The 23,395-nt window shown below is 45.9% G+C and overlaps 1 protein-coding gene across 6 annotated transcripts in view; it reads left to right on the plus strand.

The window, feature by feature from the left end:
- Positions 1-23,395, plus strand: part of ITSN2 (intersectin 2) — a 2,589,317-nt gene that overhangs the window by 2,479,809 nt on the left and 86,113 nt on the right. For all 6 annotated transcript variants that reach the window (XM_069605851.1, XM_069605856.1, XM_069605854.1 and 3 more), the window contains 2 exons: positions 10,507-10,719; positions 18,775-18,896. In XM_069605851.1, coding sequence (XP_069461952.1) covers positions 10,507-10,719; positions 18,775-18,896 — 335 coding nt within the window. The remainder of the gene's footprint in view (positions 1-10,506; positions 10,720-18,774; positions 18,897-23,395) is intronic.

The following is a 23,395-nucleotide window of genomic DNA, read 5'->3' on the forward strand; positions in this document are numbered from 1 at the left end:
GGAGGATACACTCTTGCACCCCCTCAACCACACTCTTTGGTGATCGCGGCCACATCGTCCTTGGTGCTGCTAGGCAAGGAGGAGATGATCTTGGAGGCTTACTTAAAGAAGCTTTATTCCAACACCTCCCTGCACCTTCGACAATCCAACGCGGATGCCATGCTAGTAGCCGTTAACCATGGGCTTTGGTGGGAAATAGCTGACTTCCTTCCAGAACCTCCGGTGCAGAGCCAGGCACGTTCCAAGGCGGGGCTGGCTGAAGCTAAATTGGTGGCGCAAAACATCATGGAGTCCACCGTGGCGCACATTGACACCTTAGGCAGTGCCATCTGCATTGCCACAGACATGAGAAGACTACCTGGCTACGCGCTATCAAGTTCAACCCGGATGTTCAGGAACGCACATTCGACCTTCCATTCAAGGGTAGCAACCTCTTCCATTCCACCACTGATGAGAAGCTAGATAAAAAGAAAAACAGTTCCCTAACTGCGAAGTCTTTATCCTCACAAAGCCAGGCCCAAGGCATACACCCAGTCGCATCAACGCTCCAATAAGGGGCGGACATTCAGCGGGTTCCAGGGCTTCCGTGAACAGAGGTCTAGACAGCCAGACCATTCTCAGAGTCAGCACCACCGAAAACAACAAAAGGGGGGGAGCAAGAGCTTCTTTCAGTCCCCCTACTCCGCACCAGCCTCAGAGGGAAAGAAAGCATGACGGGCCTCTTCGGACCCACGTGTCTCCAGTGGGGGCGCAGGCTTGCCCTTCATGCTCAGTGTTAGCCTCAGAGGTTTGCAGACCCCTGGATCCTCTCCATAGTATCCACAGGGTACTTTCTACCGATCCCTCCCTCTCCTCCCCTCCCACAGATTGGGACAACAACTCTGTTGGCGGAAATTGGTTTGCTCATAGCGAGCCAGGCAGTGGAAGAAGTCCCAACCTCCCAGAGAGGCTTGGGCTTCTACTCCAGGATTCCCGCCATACAAAATAAGAACCAGGCTGGCCTGAGAGTTGTGTTGGACCTCTCCACCCTCAACCTCTCCCTTCCTCGTCAAAAATTCAAGATGGTTACGCTAGCACTCATTGAAGAGACAATTACCCATGGGAGACAGGATGTGCTCCCTGGATCTGAAGGACGCGTATCTACACGTCCCAATTTGGCAGCCTCGTCGGTCCTTTCTACTGTTCAGGATCATGGACTTCCATTTTCAGTACAAGGTTCTACCTTTCGGCCTGAACTGAGCCCCCAGCGTATTTACCAGACTTATGAATGGAGGGGCTGCCCTCCTCAGGTCCCAGGGCCACCATGTCTACCCGTACATGGACGACTGTCTCGCCAGGGCAAGGTCCCCGGAGGAAGTTCACTGCACTTCCACTGCGCTGATGATTACACTCCACAAACTGGCATTTTCTATCAACCTCAAGAAGTCTCAGCTGCAGCCTATACAGAGCCTGAACTTTCTGGGCTTCATCTGGGACACGAGCTCGGGGAGAGTTTTCCCCTCGGAGGACAAGATCATGGCCATCAAGTCCGCCACTGGTCACTTTTCAGCAGAGAAGTAACCTAAGCCTGGTGGTACCAGCTTCTGTTGGGTATCATGGCAGCGCTCCTACTGGCTGTACCCCACATGAGACTCAAGATGAGGAGATTACAGCGCACTTTGCAGCCTCATGGAATCAGGAGCGAGGCTCCCAAGCTGCGCTTGTCAGCATTCTTCCCTTTTTCCACCCCGACCAGGCCTGGTGGCCCACGGACTGCAACCTGCAGACAGGCAAGCCCTTCCGGCAGGCAGCACCACAAGTCACCATCACCACAGATTCCTCCTTGGAAGGCTGGGGCACTACCCTGGACAACAACAGCGCCCATGGAGTCTGGGCCCTCCAGGAGCAGGAGGCCCATATCAACTGGCTGGAGCTCAAGGCTATCTTGCCCACTCTCAAGGCTTGTCAGTGGCAAGGCGGTCCTCATTCAGACGGACAACTCCACCAGCATGTATTCTATCAAAAAGCAGGGTGGCACCAGGTCCCCTCCGCTGTGCAGTCTAGCCGTCAACATATGGGTGTGGGCCCTGGAGAACGTCTACTTGAGTGCAATCCACCTCCCGGGGGAGTCCAACCTAGAGATGGACAGGCTCAGCAGACTGGGAGCCGACAATTACGAATGGCAATTGAACGATCAGGTCCTGCTGGGTATCTTCAGCAGATGGGGGCATCCTCAAGTGGAGATCTCTGCCATCTGGTCCAACAGGAAGTGCCCTCAGTTTGCGTCTTGGCAGGGACAGGGTCCCGGCTCTCTGGGTGATGCGTTCCAGATACAGTGGAACAGCATGACTGCATATGCATTCCCTCCCACTCCCCTGGTCCACATGGTGTTCTGCAAAATAAGAGAATCATGTCACTTCTGCATCATTCTCATGGCTCCATGGTGGCCGGCGAGTCCATGGTTCTCGGAACTGCTCAGCCTCTCGGACAGGCCGCCCATTCACCTGCCATTCATTCGGCCCGGCTCACCTTCTCTCGCAGCAAGGGGCAGGGTCATTCACCCCGCTACGCAGACGTTAGCCCGCGCAGCGTGGTTCCTGAGCAGGTCACACTAAAGCATCTGAGCCTGTCACTGGCTAACCTAGACAACATTCAGGGCGCTGGGAACAATGCTACTAGGAGCCAATACAAGAGTACATGGACTAGGTTCTGTCACTATGCGGACTTGAAGGAGATTGACCCCCTTACTTGCACGTTGGACGACGTGCTGTCATTCTCTACGCACCTCGCTCACTCAGGGGTTCAATAGACACATGCTGCACCTACCTAGCAGCCATAGGCGCCAACAGGAACTCGGAGGTCTTCTCCTCCTCCAACCGGGTGGTTAAACGGCATCTGGCGGGGCTCACCAGGCTCTACCCGCCCATCAAGAAACCACACCCTTTGTGGGACCTCAATGTAGTGTTGGGCGCCCTTGCCCAAAAACCTTTTGAGCCAATGGCATCCGCGGACATCGGGCTTGTCACCATTAAAACAGCGCTTTTGGTGGGGCTTAGGTCTGCGTGTAGGGTTAGCTAGATCCAGGCACTGGTGGCCTCATAACCCTACACCACTTTTCACAGAGATAAGGTGGTCCCGAGAATGCATCCCGCGTTTCTACCCAAAGTAGTCTCTTCTGTCCATATGAATGAAGAGATGGTGCTACCTACCTTCTTTGCAGATCCTAAAGACTACGCTCAGAAGGTCTTTCATTGTCGGGGTGCCAGACGCGCTCTGAAATTTTATCTGGATAGGACTAAGAGCTTCCGCTAGTCAGACGTTCTCTTCGTCACCTTCCGGGGTCAAGGCCGGGTTATCAGGCTCTGAGGCCTCTATAGCAAGGTGTATGGTCTCTGCCATCAAGAAGGCTTATGAGGGGCAGCACAAGCCACTTCCAGTGAACATGCATGCCCATGCTGTCGGAGCCAAGGCCACAGTGGTTGCCTTCCAGAGACAGGTGCCGTGGCAGGTCATCAGTAGGGCGGCCACCTGGACCACCCCTTTGGCCTTCTGCAAGCACTGCTGTTTGGATGCCGGCTCTAGGTCAGACGCGGCTTTCGGACAGGCGGTTCTACGGAACTTGTTTTTCTAAGGAGGGTCACCTCTCCACCCTGATGCTACATTCGGTTGTAATCGCCCATGCATTATGGAGGAAAGGGGACAGGACATAGGAGTAATTATAAGTGACTCACCGTAGTGACTAACATACTCCTAGTCCATAGTCCCCTTTCCTCCATATGTCCCACCATCCCCCCCTAATAAAACTGGTGTCATTAAGCAATGTTAATATTGTCGACGTGTCAATGGGGACTGAGGAGTGGCGCCAGTGGCCGCAAGCAGCTGAGCACATGCTCCCACGGCCGCTCTAAATTTAAAGGGGAAGAAGGTTTTTCTTGTGAAAAAGGTTGTGTCTCCCGTCCCTAGCGAGGGACGCCCCATGCAGTATGGAGGAAAGCGGGCTATGGAATAGGAGTACATTAGTCACTACAGTGAGTAATGTATAATTTCTATACCCTGGAGCATATGGGAGTTGGAGTCAAGTTTTTGCAGATGGTGAGAGCCAACTATAGAAACCCCATGATACGGTTGTCGATCATTGCCCACCTCTCCAGGTGCATCCCTATCCTTCACGGAACGAGGCAGGGGGTGCCCACTATCCCCGCTACTATACGCCCTGTATTTGGAGTCTTTGCTCATGAGAACCGGGCACAAACTGGGAATAAGAGGCATTTCATTTGGCATGGGGGAAACATAAGGTTGTCGCGTTTGCTGACGCCCTGTTAATTGCACTGACGGACCTGGGAATCTCAATACCAGCCCTGATAGCGGATCTTCGGCTAGTTTAACAAGTAGCAGGCATTATAATCAACATGCAGAAATCTGAGCTTCTGGACCTGGTGCTCAACCCAGAACTGCTTCATGCCCTGCCATCATACCCCCCCTTTGGTTTGGCAGATGGAGGCATAAGATATCTGGGGATTAACATTGCTAACACCATGCCACAGATGTACGACTGGAACTATCTGGGGTACTACGACAGATTACTGCAGACTTTGGAGGTGGAAACCTCTGTCAATATCGTTGCTGGGCCGTATTGCGACAGTAAAAATTGTCACACTTCTGAGAAAACTGTGTTACTTCCAGGCCCTACCTCTCTCAGTGCCGAAATCCTTCATTTGCGTTGAATAAGTTTGTGTCAACCTTCGTATGGCAGAATAAGCAGCCCCGGATTGCGCTGCAGATACTGATGGCTACCAGAGATGGTGGGGGCGGAGGGTGTTAGGACTCCCAAACTGTGTTCAATACTATGATGCGGCCCAATAGAGGGTGGTGAGGGAAGCGTTTTCAGGGGACAGATCTAAACTGTGGGTAAGGATGGGTAGGGTCGTGGTGGGAAAGCCCTTGAAGGAAATTCTGTGGATATGCAGACAAGATACACCCCAGAACACCTGCGTCAGTCAGATAGCATCACTAGTATGTGACATCTGGGACCAGCTGTTGGAGCTAGGCACCCTCTCTTCGCACCCCTTTCCCTTTACACCACTATTTGGGATTCCACAGTTCTCTCAAGAGATGGCGCAGCAATCTTTTCTACAATGGCAGAAGGTGGGATGTAGGAAACTTGGGGATATAGTACAGGTGACTGAAATACTCTGTTTTGACAACATATAGGGCTCACAGATTGGGGTACTACCAACTGAAGCACTGATTGTTAGACACCAGTGTTAAATGAGCTGCTTGTAGGGAACTGACTATATGCAAATGGTTTATCACCACACATACAGGATCCAAAAACATGTCATCCATGTTATATAAGATTCAACTGGACTCCATGACCAACCAACAGTGGCCATATATGAAAAAATGAGAAAGCACTTTGGGCACTGGCATACCCACAGAGCACTGGGAAAATATATGGAGAAATATTCGTAAACTGACGGGGTCCATACAACTTGGAGAGACCTGGTACAAAATTATGATGCAGTGGCATTATACCCCAGCAATGCTACGCAACATATACTCCACAGTCCAGCAGGAGTGCTGGAGAGAGTGCCATGGGAAAGGGTACAGGGCTCACATATGGTGGGAAACTAAAATCAATGCTAAGAAAAACCACCTTTCAAGCTCAACGAGCGCCGCCATGAATTATAAAATACAAGCTCCTAAACACGATCTCAAACCATTCAGCTTCTCCCCCCTCTCCATCAAGGAAGTAGAAAACATTATAACTAAACTAAAACCATCCAATTGCCAAGGTGATGCATGCCCTGCCGTCATCATTAAGGAAGCCGCTCCCAAGCTCGCCCCATTTATTACCTCCTTCATAAATGCCTCCTTTGAATCCAGCACCGTGCCTAACAACCTCAAAGATGCCTGGGTCATACCATTAATTAAAAAAGCCAATCTGGACCCTAACAACCCTTCAAACTACAGGCCCATCACCACTGTGCCTTACCTGCTTAAAATCCTCGATCCTGCAGCCTATCTCCAAATCCAGGAGTATCTCGAAAGAAATAATCTACTAGGGCTTAGACAATCCGGTTTCCGTCCCAGGCATGGCACTGAGACTGCATTACTAGATCTAAAAACCCAAATCGAGGACTTGAAAGACAAGGGCAAAATGGCACTCCTGCTCCTCCTTGATCTTTCAGCAGCCTTCGACTTGGTCGACCACCAAATCCTCTGTCACCACCTCAAAATTGCCGCCCACTTCTCGGACGCAGCTACTTCCTGGATCAGCTCATTCCTTGCCAACAGAACCATGAGGGTTTTCTCTCCACTGGCAGCGGCCGACCCTTCCCACGTCCCTTGTGGAGTCCCACAAGGATCTTGTGTATCGCCCACACTTTACAATGTGTTCACTAAACCACTCTTCGATATCCTTGACTTTCTGGGTGTCTCCTACACTAATTATGCGGATGACACCCAGATACTCATCCCTATCACTGGTGGTTTTGTAACCGACTCTAAATCCCTCAACATGGTCTACACCGTCATCCAGGCTTGGATGGCTAATCATGGGCTCTGCCTTAATGACGAAAAAACGGAGTTAATCATCCTGGGCTCCCAATCTAAACTCTCGGAACTCGACGCTAACTACAAATCCTTCACTATTGATGGGATTGACATCAAAGTGGCCAATGTCACCAAAACCCTAGGAATCTACCTCGACTCCACCCTGTCTCTCACGCGACAAACCAATGCAGTTGTCTCTGCATCTTCCTACACCTGCAAATTGATCACAGCCTGCAGGCCATTCCTGACTCCGGATAATTGCTTGACCCTCGCGAGAACCCTCATCTTATCCAAAATCGACTACTGTAACGCCCTCTACCTTGGGACTAGCCAAAGAAATCTGGACAAACTCCAGGTCACACAAAACAACGCCATAAGGGCAGCACTCAACTTACCTAGACGGAATCACATCTCCAATATTAGACGCAACATCCAGTGGTTACCTATCTCGCACCGCATATCACTCAAATCACTTGTGCTCACACACAAGGCACAGAACAATGCAGCTCCTGCCTACTTAGTATCACGCTTCTCGCAACACACAACCACTAGACCCTTGAGAGCCGCCCAGGTGCACACACTGGATATCCCCAGATTCAAACTACGTTCGGCAGGAGGGTCGAGTTTTCCGGTCCTTGCTGCCAAGCTCTGGAACTCACTTCCCAATGCCCTAAGGAACATTCCGCAATGCCACGCATTCAAAGCCAAAGCTAAACTTTGGTTACGGGAACAAGACAGCTTGTAACTTATAACTGCACACAGCTCGTAACCCTATTCTGTAACCTCCGGGTACTGCTACTTTGTTGTTACTATCTATGTTACTTGCATCTGTAATGGTATACTGTATCACCCTGTCTGTAACCTGAAACGTCCTCTCTGTAACTTGCTACTGCCTACCAAACATGCGCCCGCAAGCCTTTGGGCAAGGAGCGCAATACAAATAAATGAAATACAAATACAAAATACGGCATTGGCACCATTTTGGGCAGATATTACATCGTAAAGACAGACAAGGATTACGTTTCATGCAGCCATTAGCCCACGAGAGTGGATGTGTGGAGTGTTATCCCAGAATCACTTTTCCCACCAAGGCTCAGAAGAAGGCCTTCATGATGATGATGATGATGATGATGATGATGGTGATATAAGAAACAATGGTGTCCGTACAACCTGCGTATATTGAACATTATGTGAATGGCTAAGGGCAAATAAATTGGAAAAGGGTAGGGGGAAGCAATTTGGATGGGGCTGTCATCACTGGGAGGGCATAGTGAGGGGATGGTTTGTTACTGTTTGTTTTATTTGCAAAATACCAATAGAAATACTTTTAAAGAAATACAGAGTATAACATTAGGTAAAGCTAATATATCTGTCTGTTCACTTGTGATCAAAGTTGCTCTTAAAAATAATGCTTGGGTCAAATACCACAAAAGTGCCCAGGAGTCCGCCATTTTCAGAATTATATTTAAATAATAGACTAGACTTTTGCATGTTACAAAATTACATAATTTACCAGAAAATGTATGACGAGCAATAAAAGCAATATACATTTAAAACTCCATTCCCAATCATAGAAAATAGAATAACTACAATAAAGCGCATGTTAAAATAAGTGAACTTGCTTCAAATGTCCACAGTTTCAAGCGCAACAGTTTTGAGTAAAACTATTTCCCAAATATGCATAGTTGAGGAGGCAATCACCAGTGACTCACCAGAGTATATAGTTGACCAAAACTGGTCTAAGCCAAGTCTTTAAATGGTGCACAAATTAGTGTAACTCTTGGCGTAATGTTCTCATAAATTAGGAGAGTCAGTAAGTATGTGGCGGCTGCTTTCAATAGTATTTTTTCAAAAATGGCACAACCCTTGCTTTTAAGGAATTTGTTTTCAAACGCCCGTGATCCCTAACACAGTATATTCAGTCGCAAAAATATTACATGAATCACCTCAGTTTGTTACTACAAATTGTAATAAGGTAGCTACGCAGTTCGTTTCCCAGAAAGCTCTGTCTTGCATACAGTGTGTAGCATTTCTTTAATGTGAGATATTCAACAGAGGTCATGCAATCCCAGGCTAAAGATTTCTTCCTGAGTTTCAAGAGAACATTTTTGCGCTCTAGCAAAGCACTAAATGGTAGTCCTATGGCCTCTAAGTGGTTGCTCACTGAAAGGATCATATCCTTGTGAGCAAAGTCTTTGGATCTATGTCTAATACGTACCGCACATCTTGTCAACATAGTGCCATTGACTTTTTGGCCCAACAAAAAATTTCTCAGCATTTTGCAACAAGACATTTTCCATTGAGTGAGTAGCGAGATGGTGTCTGGCTCTAGATGCAATGCCTCCACCGGGACCAATACACAGAGTCCCAATAGAGACCTCAGTAAATTTCCTTCTATCAGTGCTAACCATCCTGGTGGTTTACCAACATTTCCATCCCATATAACATACCAGGGACCCACCCCGTCTTGTAGATCTCATCAAATCCTACAATATACCCAGCCACTACATTTGCTATAACATTTTTAATTACTTGCCATTTTTGCACGACTTTAAGTGAAATGTAGTGATTATATTGCTTAGTGCTGGGGGTACTGTCAAAGGGCAAGCCTAGGTACAAATATTGGTCAACAACCTGCAATCGCTCCCCACCCATATGCCAAACATCACCCATTTGGTGTTTCTGTTTTGCTTTGATTGACATAATCATGGTTTTGTTTCTGTTGATTTGCAGATGACTTTCAGAAATTGAATCAAGTTCAATAGAGTATGCCTACATTGTTAGAAGCCCTCATTACTTAAACGTAAAATGACAGTGGGCATTCTCATTTGTTATATACAGGGCAGAAAAAAATTAACATTTAGAATGGTCTCCAGCTCTTTGGGGCAGAGTTGACAGGAACATTCTATAAAGTCAGTACAGTCTATGTTCCTGTGATAGATTTCCAATTGCAGCAAATTAAATCTCAAGTGCATAATAAGAAAGCAATAATGTATTTCTTGCCCCAAATTAAATAGGACTCACGTCGGAGTGGCTCACTGAAAAAGCGTTGGCAAATTACCCTTTCTAAATCATATTTTTCTTGTCGCAAGTTTCTTGCCTATTGCTTGGCTCCCACAGGAATGCTGTTCTGATCGTTAAAACAGGATTAAGGGTTAAAACATCCAAGATCATTCCTGTCCTTGAAATTCCATGTGATTTTCACTATCATGCCAGCATACTTATACACTGACTTTCCTTTTAATTTAAAAAACATTTTTTCCAAGTGTTAGACTTTGACCTGAATACAAATTAAATGAAAAATGCTAGTCATTAGAGGTGTCTCTATACAACAACATTATTGAGTGGTAAAAGGTTAATAAACTCTACAATAGCATTGCACAATACAAAATCAATTAGAAAAATCAATAGATACGATGACTGAGAACTCATTATTGCACTAATAAAACTGAAAAAAAGAATGCAATCATATCTCACAAAAGTGAAAATAAGTTAACATCTCTACCACCATACCATATCCATCGTACATCACTAGTGTCAGAAATGGAAGGATACATACAAATGTGACATACCTTAATTGGGAAAACCCAAAGAATTGAAGACAATGTTTATAAAGGTTATTTTAATGTATAGAGGTTCTTTTGTATTTTGCAACAATGTACTATAAACTAGTTAAATGTAATATTCAGATTGCATATGTGAAATGAGAAATGGGGGTTCCTTTAATATCTTCGAAATCCATGAGTAATGGAGCCTGGGTATTCATCGAAGTTACCTGAGGTGCATTTCCCCTATGCAATGCGTTGCTACCAAGAAAGACAACAAAATAAGTTAAGACCACCAATGGTTTTCCCGAGGAATTAGGATTTAAGAAATGTGGTCCAATGGCTATGTTTTAAATTGTAAATAACAATATGTGTTTCAAATGCCTTTTTTCTTTGAACTAAAGTAGGTTTGTTTTTTCTTCCTAAGCAAATCATTTTCAACTCGCTTACAAACTGCCTAGGCCCACGGAAGCTCCTGCACAGCGGCAAGCTCTACAAATCCAAGAGCAACAAGGAACTGTATGGATTGCTTTTCAATGATTTCTTGCTCCTTACATACATGGTCAAGCAGTTTGTTTCTTCAGGGTCCGAGAAACTTTTCAGCCCGAAATCCACCTCTCAGTACAAAATGTATAAAACGGTAAGTACTGATTTGATCTAAATTAACTAACTGTTTGGTAGCTGAGTTTGTTATGGCTTGAAAAAGAACACAAATGTTGGAACCCCACAGAAGGCCTCAATCATCAAGCCCTGGTCTCACTGCTGGAGCCCCACATATGGTGTATTTATCCTGCCTTTGCAAGGATCACAACACAGATGATTGTGGCTCCTGACAGTCTATGCACTCCATGGCCCTTAGGGAGTCTGAACGGTCTGTTGTTATTTTGAAAGTGAGACATTCAATGTACAAAGTTTGTGTGTGTGCAGTAGGTGTAATCAAATGAGATCACATATTTTATATAAAACGCTTAGTTCCAGTTTTGTTCAGCTTCTTAGCAATGTAGTAATAGTTTTTATATTACCCAATGTATCTTAAGTGTATTGATCTCAGAATGATGAAGGGATGGTGAAGGGTAAGCTGCCTCTGTTGGGATACTGGCCCCTTGTCTGAGACAAGCGCTTAACTCATGAGCTGTCCTCCCAGATGAAGAAGTGTTCTGGGAAACTATTTCATTTGCCTTCTTAACTCTTGGACAGAGTGTTCAGAGTGCTGCATTCTTCTTTTTGATGGAGTCCTTCTTCCCACAGGTTCCTTGTGTTTTTATATTAGGTCTCCATTGCCAGCTGTATTTTGATTTTTTTTGCCACCAGCGCAGTTCTGTCAGCTCTACTCCCCTCTTTGAATACGCCACTATTATTTACTAGCTACAGCATCACGCTTCACCCCTTTCATTCCCTCCGAGGCCTCAGTCATCAAGCCCTGCTCTGAATGCTAGAGGCAAATATCTGTTTTTGACCTGCACATGGTGTATTTATGCTGCCTTGGGGAGGATCACAACGCTCCTGTCAGTCCATGCACTCCAAGGCCCTTGGGGAGTGATCCACAAAACTTTCCACTTTCTACAAAGGTGGAAAAAGCATGTATTTGTAGTCTCCAGGCATGCAGCAGAAGAAGGTGTGGAGGCATTGAAGAACCAGAGCGTTCTTTGATCAGGAATGACCAAAAGAAGGAGGAGCTTAGAACATGGTTGAGGTCTTCATGTGACTTTTCCAGCATCACTCTTCTTCATCCTCTAGGAAGCAAAGTCATAATTTGCGCTTCTCGGATACCTCCACCTACACCACAGGTACCACCCCCACTAAGGCACCCAACGTGGTGGGGTGGGAGGCATTCTTGCAGCACATGTTTGACATCTTTGCCAAGGCTCCAGTGGCTTTGGCACCGCTGCAGCTTCAAGGCAGAGTCTCCTCATTGGTCTGCAACTGCATGCCTGTTGGCTGAATTCAACTTCTGCTGATGGTCACTGCGTCATTCTGGCTCCATCTTTGAAGCTTCAGTATTGGGTCCTTCCATTTCGGCACCAAGGTCGTAAGACAGAGTTGTTGCCTTCTGTTTCTCCTGAATGCACCAGGTGACCGACCCTCCACTTCTTTATTGGAGAAAGTTTGTTAGCTTATGAGAAAGTGCTCCATTGAGATGCTAAATGTGTGTGGATGGTGGTGCTCTTTATTTATTGGTTCCTGAGAAAGACTGCCGCTTGCATCCCATTATGGATTTGAGGCTCTTGAGCTTATTTCTGCTTAAAGACAAGTTCAAGATGGTTACCATGACACAGATCCTCCAGGCCCTTGTGCCGCAGAACTGGTTGGTGTCCTTGGTTCTCCAGTATTCCTACTTCGATGTGTGGATCAATCCCAAGCACAGGAGGTACCGCTGGTTTGTGGCCGATGATGCCCACTAACAGTGCAGAGTCCTGTCATTCAGCCTTTTTTCTGCACCCAGGGTGTTCACCAAACTCTCAAAGGTAGTTGCAGATCATGTCATGAGGGAACTTGTTCAGGTCTTTCCCTTCCTGGTCGATTGGCTCATTCAGCCCGCACCCCGGAACATCTGTGCCTCACATGCACAGTTTGGGTTTCTTTCGGAATCTCAAGAAGTACAACGTCACACTGTCCCAGTTCCTCCAAGTCATTGGAGTGGCCTTGTACACCCACCTGGGCAGGTTTTTCCCTCCCAAGGATTGGGTGGCGAACACCTTTCAGGTGGTGCATGATTTCCATTCTCAGAAACTGGTACCATCCTCTGCCTTTATGCATCTTCTGGGCCTCCTACATCCTAGTGGTGCTGGAAGCCTGGTTGTGCACGAGGTTGCTTCATGGCTCCTCCATTGTCAGTGGTCCCAGTTACAGGGCAACTTGTCAGACGTTTTGCAGGTCTTGGGCTTTGTGTCTGGAGATATTGTGTGGTGGTCCCTGTGAGGCAACTTACTGAGAGGGCAATTGCTTCGGCAGCTCTGGCACCACTGACTGTAGTCACGGATGCATTTCTTGAAGCGCTGGGACACTCACCTCGTGGAACTTAAGTTGATCGGACTCTGCTTTCCACCAGATGCTCAGGAGCACATCAGTTTACTGGAGCTATGGGCCATCAGGTTGACTCTGATTGACTTCCTTCCCTTAGTACGGGGCAAGACCGAGTTGGTCCTGATGGGTAACAGTGCCGTGCACTTCCTCAACAAATGGGATGGTGTGGGGTATGGGCAGAGAAGCAATGAGACTGTTGTTTTGGGCTCCGGAGAATGACAATCCTCTAATGGTGGACAATCTTGCTGGGATTGAGAACTGTTGGGAAAGATTTCTCTTTATTGCACCTGTCCTTCCATTTCTATGGACCCCCAAACTGTTTGCTTTTATTTTTGTATCTGACCTGCTCTTTTTACAGTGCAGTGAAGCCTTAAGCTTCACTAAACTGTCTTTTGCTCATCTGTTATGGGGAAACTGACATGCCCTTCAGGCTGTCAGTAATGGGAAACATTGTTTCCCTTAATCATGTTACTTGGTTACTACTTTTAGTAACGTGTTATCACTTGTGGTAACATGTTATCATTGTACGTTGCATCTTACAATGCAGTACAATGGTGTACACTTTTTGTTTTACCCTAGGTTTACACTCAGAGGAGTTTTGGTTACACTAGGTGTGCTAAATGGACATTTTGACAATGATTTGGTACTTTTCGTTTTAGCCTTACTTATTTACTGCGCTAGGCTACTAACTGTGGCTACCGGTAAAACATGGCCATGCCACAAGATTTTTCACTTGTCCTTTGGCCATCTGGTCTTTTACCCTTCTTCCTGGCCTGTGAGGCCAGGAAAATCCTTATATGGACTTCCAGTGCCTGCAGAAGCCTTTTGTGGGCTACTGAAGGGCTATGTGTGTTTTGACTTGTCCCCTGACACTTGGAACTGTTCACTGGACCCCAGAGTCCCTGCATTCATTTTTCCAGCTTCAGAGAACTGTATGAAAGTTTGCTGAACTTTTGGGCATAAGGGTTGGACTTCTGAAGTTAGGGATTATTCTTTATGGACCATTCGTGCAAATACTAATCTGTACCTTTCTTTTCAGGGGTTTTATCTGTATTTTGCCCTAAACCAGTAACTGTATATATGTATTGTAAGGAACTCATGGTGGCAACAGTAAAGACAGGCGCAAGTGATCACAATTCAAGGGTGTTTATTTAAACAGTATGCAGGTTGGAACAACGCCTAATCTAACCTAAATCTAAGATGGGAACAAGCTTCGACCATCAAATGAAAAAAGGCAGTCCTTGTGGGGTCTGGTCAAAGTAAAAGGGCATATACTAAGAATAACCTATTGCCAGTCCTTACAACTAATATTCAAAGAGTGTGGCATAGGGTTTACAATAAAGACAGAAGTGTTCTCAAATAATATGTCAGATCTCCCTTTCAAATCTCCTATAGCACCCTTCGTGAGTTTGGCATATTTGATGCGGCACAACGCTCTGTGCGTGACATTGCATCAAAGAAAATAACACTTAAAATGTCTTATTGGCACCGTGTGCAGTTTTATTGCAGTGCTAAATGCAATATTACTTAGGTTGGGCACACTGATCTGTCCATAACGCCACTCCAAGTGCCTGTGTTATGTCTCTGCCTGTGTTATGCGCCCTCAAAGTCCGGCCTGCTTGCCCAGCTAATATCACCTCATGCCAACTTCAGATGGCTGCTAAGTGAGATGTGAAAAAGAGCACTGTAAAAGACCCTTTTCATTTTCCATGGTGGCCAATTTCCCAAAAAGAGCGGGAAGCTTGAAAGCGGAGGTCGGTGTTGTCATGGTGGTATAGGCGAATATGGAGGCTTGTTTCTGTAGTACGGGATGGCAGAGGGCGTGGAAGGGAAACTCAGAAAAAGTTGAGCATGTGTGTCAAGCCAAGCCTTAGTGTTTGGTGAGAGAAGGTGGGCTTGTGGTTTGACGATTCATCAGGTCTTATCACTTCTTCCCATGGGGGAGCCCTTTCCTATGAGGCTAGGGAGGTGAGGTTGTTACCCAATAGTTCCCCTAGGTATGGTAATATGCGGCAGGACCTCATAGGGAGGGACTCGACTCCTAAGGATAAGGACGTCCACCTTGGGAAAAGCCACCATACCACCACCACAGCACATAAGCCCCTACCCTCATGGTCACCCTTTTCATCCACCCTTGTTAGTAGAACCATGTGCTACTGTAAACCCATGACTGTGACAAGTATAAAACCTACTGAAACGAAGAAGGCGGCGAGAGGCATATGGAGTAACCAGATGAAAAATCAGCCAAGTACTGTAGGTGAGGTTCACTGTAGGCATGCCGAGTGCCAAAAAGACTTTCACAGATGGTGTTGATGTTACGCGAGGGCAGCATCAACAGTATAAACAGGAAAGCGAGAAGAGACAAGAGAGATTTTATCGTGAAAGCCAGGAGTATGCAAATGAAGCCCGCAAAGTTCAAAGTTGAAACGCTACAGCCGGAGCAATCGTGTTTCTCTGGGAGCGAGAGAGAAAAGGCAGGACGTTGCCAGAGCATCATGAGAGCCGGTGGAGCTGACTCACTTGGTGGTGGCGTGACCACTGGAAGGTGGACCATCAGGTCCAGAAACGATGCAGAGATCACGTGCCTGTGGTAGCACCACGCAGGAAGCGAGGTGGAAAGGCCCCTGGGAAGAACCAGGGCTGTCTCCCCAAAACACCACAGGTTAGGGGAATGGTGAGAAGACCGTGTGGGGTTTGGGAAGAGGCCGAGCTTAGTCCGAGTGCATCGGGAGTCATCACTGTCATCGAACTGTCCAAACCCATACCACTGCTAAGCAGAGTACCTTGGGAGTCACTCCTTTGTTGCAGTGGCCAAACCCATATCACTGCTCAAGCAGAGTACCTCAGGAGGCATCTCCCTCGTTGCAGTGGCCAAACCTATACCACTGCTACAGCAGACTGCAACCATTATGAGATTACAGTGAATACATAACAGAGAATGATTTTTCAGCAAAAACAATCAGTGCCCCCAAAACCACCCATTTCCCTATGTGCTTAAACCAACCCCAGACCCATTCCCACCCGTTTTAACCCCTTGCCCCAGCCCCATATGTATTTTTAAAAATGTTCAATGTTTTTCTTTTCTGTTTTTGTTTCTCTGTTATAGCATTCTCTGTAATTGTATTCTCTTTTATCACTGGATACTGAGTGCAACAGGAGCCATCACGCTTGTCGCTGTGTCCAAGTCAATACCACTGCTTCAAAAGAAAGCATCGGGGCACATCTCCCTTGTCGCAATGGCCCAACCATTACCACTGCTCAAGTAGACTTGCAGAAGGTTTTCAAGAAAGATACAGAGGAGCTTGGCAAATATATTTTTCATCCAGACGTTAAAAGGAAGCCAAATAAAGCTGTGAGCTTTTCTAATTCCTGGAAAGATTTGAAGGGACTGATACAAGCTTTCTGTAAAAGTGCTGAAGAATCGCTGTGGAGAACTTTGATAAATGGGAGTCATTCCCCTGGCCCTGTTTTGAAGGGACACTGAAAGAGTGTCATGACACTTGCCCCTGGTCCTCACTGGTAAGTCAGCCTTCCAGTTAGGGCCAGGTCAAAGGCCTTAAAACCTCATCCAAGACTCTCTTGGAGTCAGTCCTGGCGCCTTTGGCGCCAGGCTCATAACCATAATGCAGACCAACATTAGAATGAGACTATTTACTTGGGACTATTTAACTTGGGGGGGTTCCGCCAACATGGAGGCACACACATAGCTCAGTTACAAGGAACTGAGAAATGCGGTCTAGTCTTTTGGGTGTGGCAGGCCTGGGACTACTTTACCTGGACTACTTTGGGTGTGGCAGGCCTGGGACTATTTTACCTAGACTACTTTACCTTTAGACTATTTAAACCACACCCAAACAGCAGGGCATGCTTTGCGTTATTCTGCTGTGGGCAGCGTAACGCTCACCGTGTCCAGTTTTTTGATGCCAGTTTACCTAAAACCAAGGACCTGCAGAGAGAGAAAGAACACTACCAAATTTACCTGGAACAGTATCCTGTCTTCAATCCATCGCCGACTTCAGTTCCACTCACCTGAAGGTACAAACTCCATCATCCTGCACCGCATGTATCCTGGAATACCATAACCTGGAAAGAGGAGAAAGAAAGACAGCATTAGTAAGCGTTTACTCATGTTTCCTCCTGAATGAAGAAAGCCACACAATTCTTACCTGGGTAGCCATCTTCTGGTCAATATCGTTGCTGGAACATTACGGTGCTCGGCAAGGATCATCGCAACCTGCAAGGAGAGAAAAGACACAGGTTAGCAATATAAAAGGCGAAACAGCGCCGCGCATTACTCACCTGACAGCATCGCGCACACCGCGCTTTCACCTACCAGCCCATGCTCATCTTCAAACTGCATGACAACACCAAAATACCTTTCCACGCCTAAAAGGAAAGAGGCAAGACATTATTATTCGAACTAAGAGGGACATAAGAACTGCATATAAAGACTGTAAAGCAGCAAACCTCCAGAGTCGCAGCAGGCCTGGATTCCCACAGGAGGGGGACTTGCACCAGTGAAGTAACTTGGTCGCTCCTCGCCCCCCACATCTACGCGCCCCTGCCACAAGGAGCAGGACGGAGAATCCACCTTTTACAATATTAAGGTGAGGTGAGGGCACAAGGGGGAGGAAGGAGTTGAGGCCAAGAGAGGTGGGAAAACAAAAAGACAATCTGGTATTGAATCCAGCTCTCCTATATTGCAGACCCATCTTTAACCAGAGGCCTTACCAAGGGACCGGGAGTGGGTTCGAGAGTGCAAATCATCCAACCAGGGCTGGGTGGCGTCCCTGTGGATACCAGGTGAGCGTAACAAAGAGTTACCATTACGAGAACACTGAAGCAAGACACCAGGAGAAAGGGAGTCATTCTCCTGGTGAAGGATCTTTACTTTTGTTATAGACTTTTGGTTTAAGTGTTAAGGTTAAATTGCTAGGTTTCTGACAGAGGACGGAGAACATATTATTTTTGGATGGACATTCTGACAGGTCACTAAAGTTTTGTTGGTTGAGCCAGGGCAAACCCCTTAGAATTAGGGAGAAATGGGGTTGTTCGTCCTTAATAAATGTTTGTAACCCAAACATTACCCCTCCTTGTACACCCTCACAACTCTTTAATGCATCCTGCATTCTCACGCACCTGAAACACTAGTTTCTTAATGATTTCTGTGAGAAATATAGCAATCAAGCTTGTTTAACTACTATTCTTTATAATTGAATATCTTACATTTTCATTGCATATGTTCACAACTTCCATTGTACATAGGCAATTCTTAAGGAGCAAGTGTCACTGACTGCAATGGTGAAATGATCACGTGCCAAGACGGATATCCAAGACTTTTTGGTCCCATAAATGGTCCTTTTACTGGACTGTCTCCATAGGTTGCATTGCTGTGAAGCACAAACGTTTGAATGTGACAGCACCCTCTGCCTTTGGATGTGCTTTTGATAGTTCCTACCAGGGGTCCAAATGCAGAATTCATTTAGCCTGTTGATCTGTATACATTCAAGAATGCCATGTTTGTTGGTCAATTATCAATTGATTGTGGTCTGCTGGGCTCCCTGAACTGCGTGCTTTGAGAATAACAACACAATGTCTAAACGTAACTACTTCGTCTCTTACTCCACGCAGTTTCTGTTAATTAATCCTGTTTAATATATTATACTTTTAGCCAATTTTTCTGAATGAAGTGCTTGTCAAACTGCCAAGTGATCCTTCCAGTGATGAACCAGTCTTCCACATTTCCCACATTGACAGAGTCTACACCCTTCGAACAGACAACATCAACGAAAGGTGAGCACAAGCATCTAATGTGAAACTCCATTCTAGTCCGAATCATGAGGAATGCCTTAATTATACGGGGAAATCTCCAGTACTCCCCGTTACATTGCTTCCTTTAGAGAGGAGACGTCTTCCACCAGGGAGGACGTCTGCATTACTCAATAGGCACAGTACATAATTATTTTGCAATTGCCCTCTTTTTTTAATTGACATTGTTTGTCTTTTGAGGGATGCAGGTATCCTTCATAGAGTTAGTAATAGAACGAGGATGAAGGATGCAGAGGTAATGGTCTTTTACATTAGAATTTCTCTGTACTGAAATGCACAGCATGTTACCACACAGAAATCCGTTTTTACGTGATAAAAGGATTGGTCAAAGGTCAACTGCTTCTTGTTATATCAAATGGACAAGTTATTCAATAAAAAGGCACTTCTAAATATTCTGATTCATTTAAGCCACATGTCACATTCCCATCCAGTTGCTGTTTGGCATTGAGTGTGGCTGATGCGTACATTTTCATCCCTGCCTGTGTTAATTGTAATTGGTTATTTATAATGCGCTTAATTACCCAGAAGTTTCTAAGCACGGACCCGGGAATCGAACCTGTGTTGCTCCATGTGGTCTTGCTTCCAAGACAAGCTTGTTGCCCTGACCTATCCTGCCGAGTTAACCCTTCAGCGGGGCTAAAGCTACCTAATGAAGTGCCATGGGTACTGTAGTATTTAATCATGGTTTTGAGGTAGGTTGTATGTTGCTGCATCATGGATGTTATTGAAGCCCACTTAGGACGTAGTATGCCTATTTTCCCTCTCACTTCCACATAAGATGGCTCTAGAGACCATAAATGGTGCATTATGTAAGATTATATATTCAGCTTGTCATACACATCAAAGTATTTCACCTACATTTGTTTGAAAGTCTATTAATTAATTTTTAGTTAGTATGTGACCTTTTACAGTCAGACTTGGTTGTCCAGCCAGTGTTCTTCTTTTATTTAGTATTTGTTTCTATTAATGTAGAATTAGTACCCGGCGTGGGGGGCTGTGGCAGCCTCCAAGCTAATGAGGAGGCTCAGAACAGGGTCTTTACCAGACGCTAAAGATGCTGCTCTGAGCCTCCTCTGCCAGGAATCCGGTAAGTGCCCTCACCACGTCCCCTAACCCCACCCCCCTTTTCCAACCTTGCAGGTGGGGACATTACCGGGCAGGCAATGCTGCGACCCAACATTAAAGCCCTTGCTTCGCTTGGGCTTGTAACTTATGGCCCGGGACATTACCTGACCAGTAATGCACCCCTGCTACAGTTATATTGCTTAATTCCACACTGTCCAATAAATGCATGCCTTTATAATCCATCGTTTTCCCTCTAGGTCTGCATTGTTAATCAGTTATAATTGCAAAGCATGAATGGTAAGTTCATTGATGTAGATATGCACAAGATCATTTCTATCCCACTTAATATGTCTACCCCCATGTCGACAAACAGTAACATTTAATATTCTTTGGGTCTGTTTTTGTGTTTTCTTCATGCCGGCTCACTTTATAGCGATTTCAAGAGCTTATAAAGTGACATTGAATAGTATGGGTGAAATGTGCTTTTCCTTAAAACGTATTTATTTACGGGTCTGATCGTGTCATGCAAATGGGAAATTGAGAGTTTCTTGGTAGAAACTTTAATAGATTCTGGTGAAGGCCCTTTGAGTGTCAATAAGAGGGATCGGAGCTTCCTGGTGGTCTCTTGATTTATAGATGTGAATGTTGCTAATTTGCGGGCACATGGATGTCTATGCTTTCTGTAGAAGGGTTTTCCTATATTTTCATGAGAATCTTTGCATCACCATTTATCATGGAGATATTTTGCTCAGTGCACGGCTCGCCATTAAAGTCACCCTCCTGATGAGGGTTAGTCTATTTTCACTTTAATGTTCCGGGGATCTTCAACATTCCATTTCAGCCAAATTGGTGACCATTTCTAGCAAACAGGGTGGGTATTTACAATAAAGAAAGCATACTCACTACATTGACTACTAAACTTGTAGTCCATAGTCCCTTTCCTCCATAGTTATGGGATGTCGTCCCCAGGAAGCTCCCAGGAGCAGAGCATGATGAGAAACAGGATTTATTTCTTTATTATTAAAGCTTTAGCAGTACCGCCACACATGCTCAAGCTGTACCTCTATTGTACATGCTCTCAGTCCCAACTACCAATCCTTTTCGAAGCGTAAAGGTAGCGGATACCTATTAGAGGGGTAGGTTGGAGGGGCCATAAGAAGGAAGGGGGTCTATGGACTAGGAGCACACTACATTTTCAGTAGATGGGAGAGTCCTGTACCACATTCTTCTATACCTATGGGAGATTGCAAAACATCCTTAAACTGAAATGTTGGAGAAATGTTCAAAATAAATCAAGAAGAAACGGCAAGAGATGATCAGCTAAATATGTTATGCAGAACCACTTGACCAAATGATGTGTCTACCTTTGAGGTGGACTCCAAGAAAGAATGCATACAGAATATGTCCAGTACAGCGATGTAGCTGCCTTGCAGCTCTCCTCCTAGCCAACATGTCTCTAAAAGGCCACAGTTGCCATTAGTCCGTTAGGAGGGGACATTTTCCTGACTGAATACCATTCTAGGATACAGTTGACTTCCCACCGGTGAGTTTTTTTTTTGGTCTAGCTCACTTTTCGCGAATGGCAGCTTTGCCAAATTTGGTTGTGACGCAATTCATTTTGACAAAAAAAGGTATGTGATAAGTTGGGGTACGATACTATGGCATGCCAGAAGGTGACGTACACATTGAGGACATTCTGAATTATCTTTAATGAAATTATAGATATAAAACCTAACTTTCCCTATTGCTAGAGGGAATATCCTGCTTATCTAAAGGTGCTCGTCAGTTGTCAGGAAGTCCAAAGTAAAACTGTCCTCCATCCAAGCTAACTCTACCTGACCCTACCACTAAATATAACTAAATTAAATAGGCCAAGAGAATGGGCCTCATTCCTAGTATGGAGGTAGCCATGCCGCTTTTAGCGGCATGGCTCCCCCCATACCAGGTACCGGGTCTGGGTTCCTTGAATGGGGAAATACTGGGCCATTCTGACCTTGGAGGGCCCGGTATTTCCCCATTCAAGGAACCTGGACCCGGTACATCCCCATTCCCATTTGAGCCCCGATAGGGCTCAAATGGGAATGGGAAGGATGCTAACAACGGGCCCGTTAATGAAGGGCTTGTTATTAAAACCCTGGTCTGCTTGTGGGACCTGGTAAGGATGCCTGGTTTTACCAGGCGTCCTTAGCGTGTGCCGCGAGCAGACCTCGTAATGAAGCGGTAGGGGGTTAATGGCACCAGCAGCTAAACCGGCACCATTAACACCCTACCGCCTGGGTCGTAATGAGGCCCAATGTCTTTTTTCCCCATGGTCGTTTCTTCTCTTCTGATAGTCTCTTTATATAGAAGTTTCTCGTTGGTACAGATATTTCTGAACACAATCTTCTTGTAAAGCCTCTTTGATCAACCCTTGTAGCTCTTCCAAATAATATCTTCCCTTCAAATCTGTAATCACACTCTTGCCTAAACTCTCAGGCTTTGTTAATTTGGGTTTGTCTTGATCCCTTTGTAGCCGTCTGTGTCATGGATTATGTTTATACGGTTGTCTCCTCTTTTTATCTTGTTCACTTGACAATCCTATTTCCTGTCTTGGATTACGTGACTCTGTTGGGCTTTCTTCAGTCTTCAACTCTGAAGGCATAGGGTATCTTCCCTTCTTCTCAGGGGACTTGTTTCCAGCCTCTTTTAGTTCCCCAGCCGGGATGGTTAGACCCATATTTTATAGTTTCTCAGTCTCTTGTTAACTTATATTCCTAGTGACACTCGTCCTCAGGACTGGGGCGAGTATCTCTCCTCATATAATATCGGTCTTACTCTACTGGGTTATTTGTTACTTGCTTTCTCAGGTTGTCACCATTCCAATTATAGTCTTAGGTTTAATGTCTCGTCCTTAGGACTGGGACGTGTCTCTTCATACATATGATACCCTAGCAGCCTCCTGCATCTCCCGGTTCCCCTGGTATCTCTTGTATGCAGGGGGAGGTTGCAGAGTTCAGCTCTCGCTCGGGCAACACTCTTCAGTATCTTGTTTCGTGTTGGGTTACTGCCATACACTGGTGCTGGCGATTGGAAGCTGTTCACGCTTCCAGCAACAGTGGTCTCTGCATCGTTGTTCGGGCGTCCTGCCCCCCCACACCCCATATGTGGACACACCAGCACTGGGTATGTGGTTCCACTCTTCCCATTCAAAAGGATTCCTTCACTTTTGTATACGCAGGGCCTCCAGCATTCTGCACTGGCACTCTTGATTCCCTCGAAACTCGTAGGCTCTGTGACCTGTTTTGGCTCCGCCTCCAGCAGATGTGATGATGTCAGAGGGCTTCCCCTGCAAACAATACTCTACTTCTCCAACTCGCCCCAATTAAATGCATGTCTCTCCTTAAAGAGATATTTCCTTT

Source organism: Ambystoma mexicanum, chromosome 4p (genome assembly GCF_040938575.1).
Source record: "Ambystoma mexicanum isolate Mex_15411 chromosome 4p, UKY_AmexF1_1, whole genome shotgun sequence".
Classification (NCBI taxonomy): Eukaryota; Metazoa; Chordata; class Amphibia; order Caudata; family Ambystomatidae; genus Ambystoma; species Ambystoma mexicanum.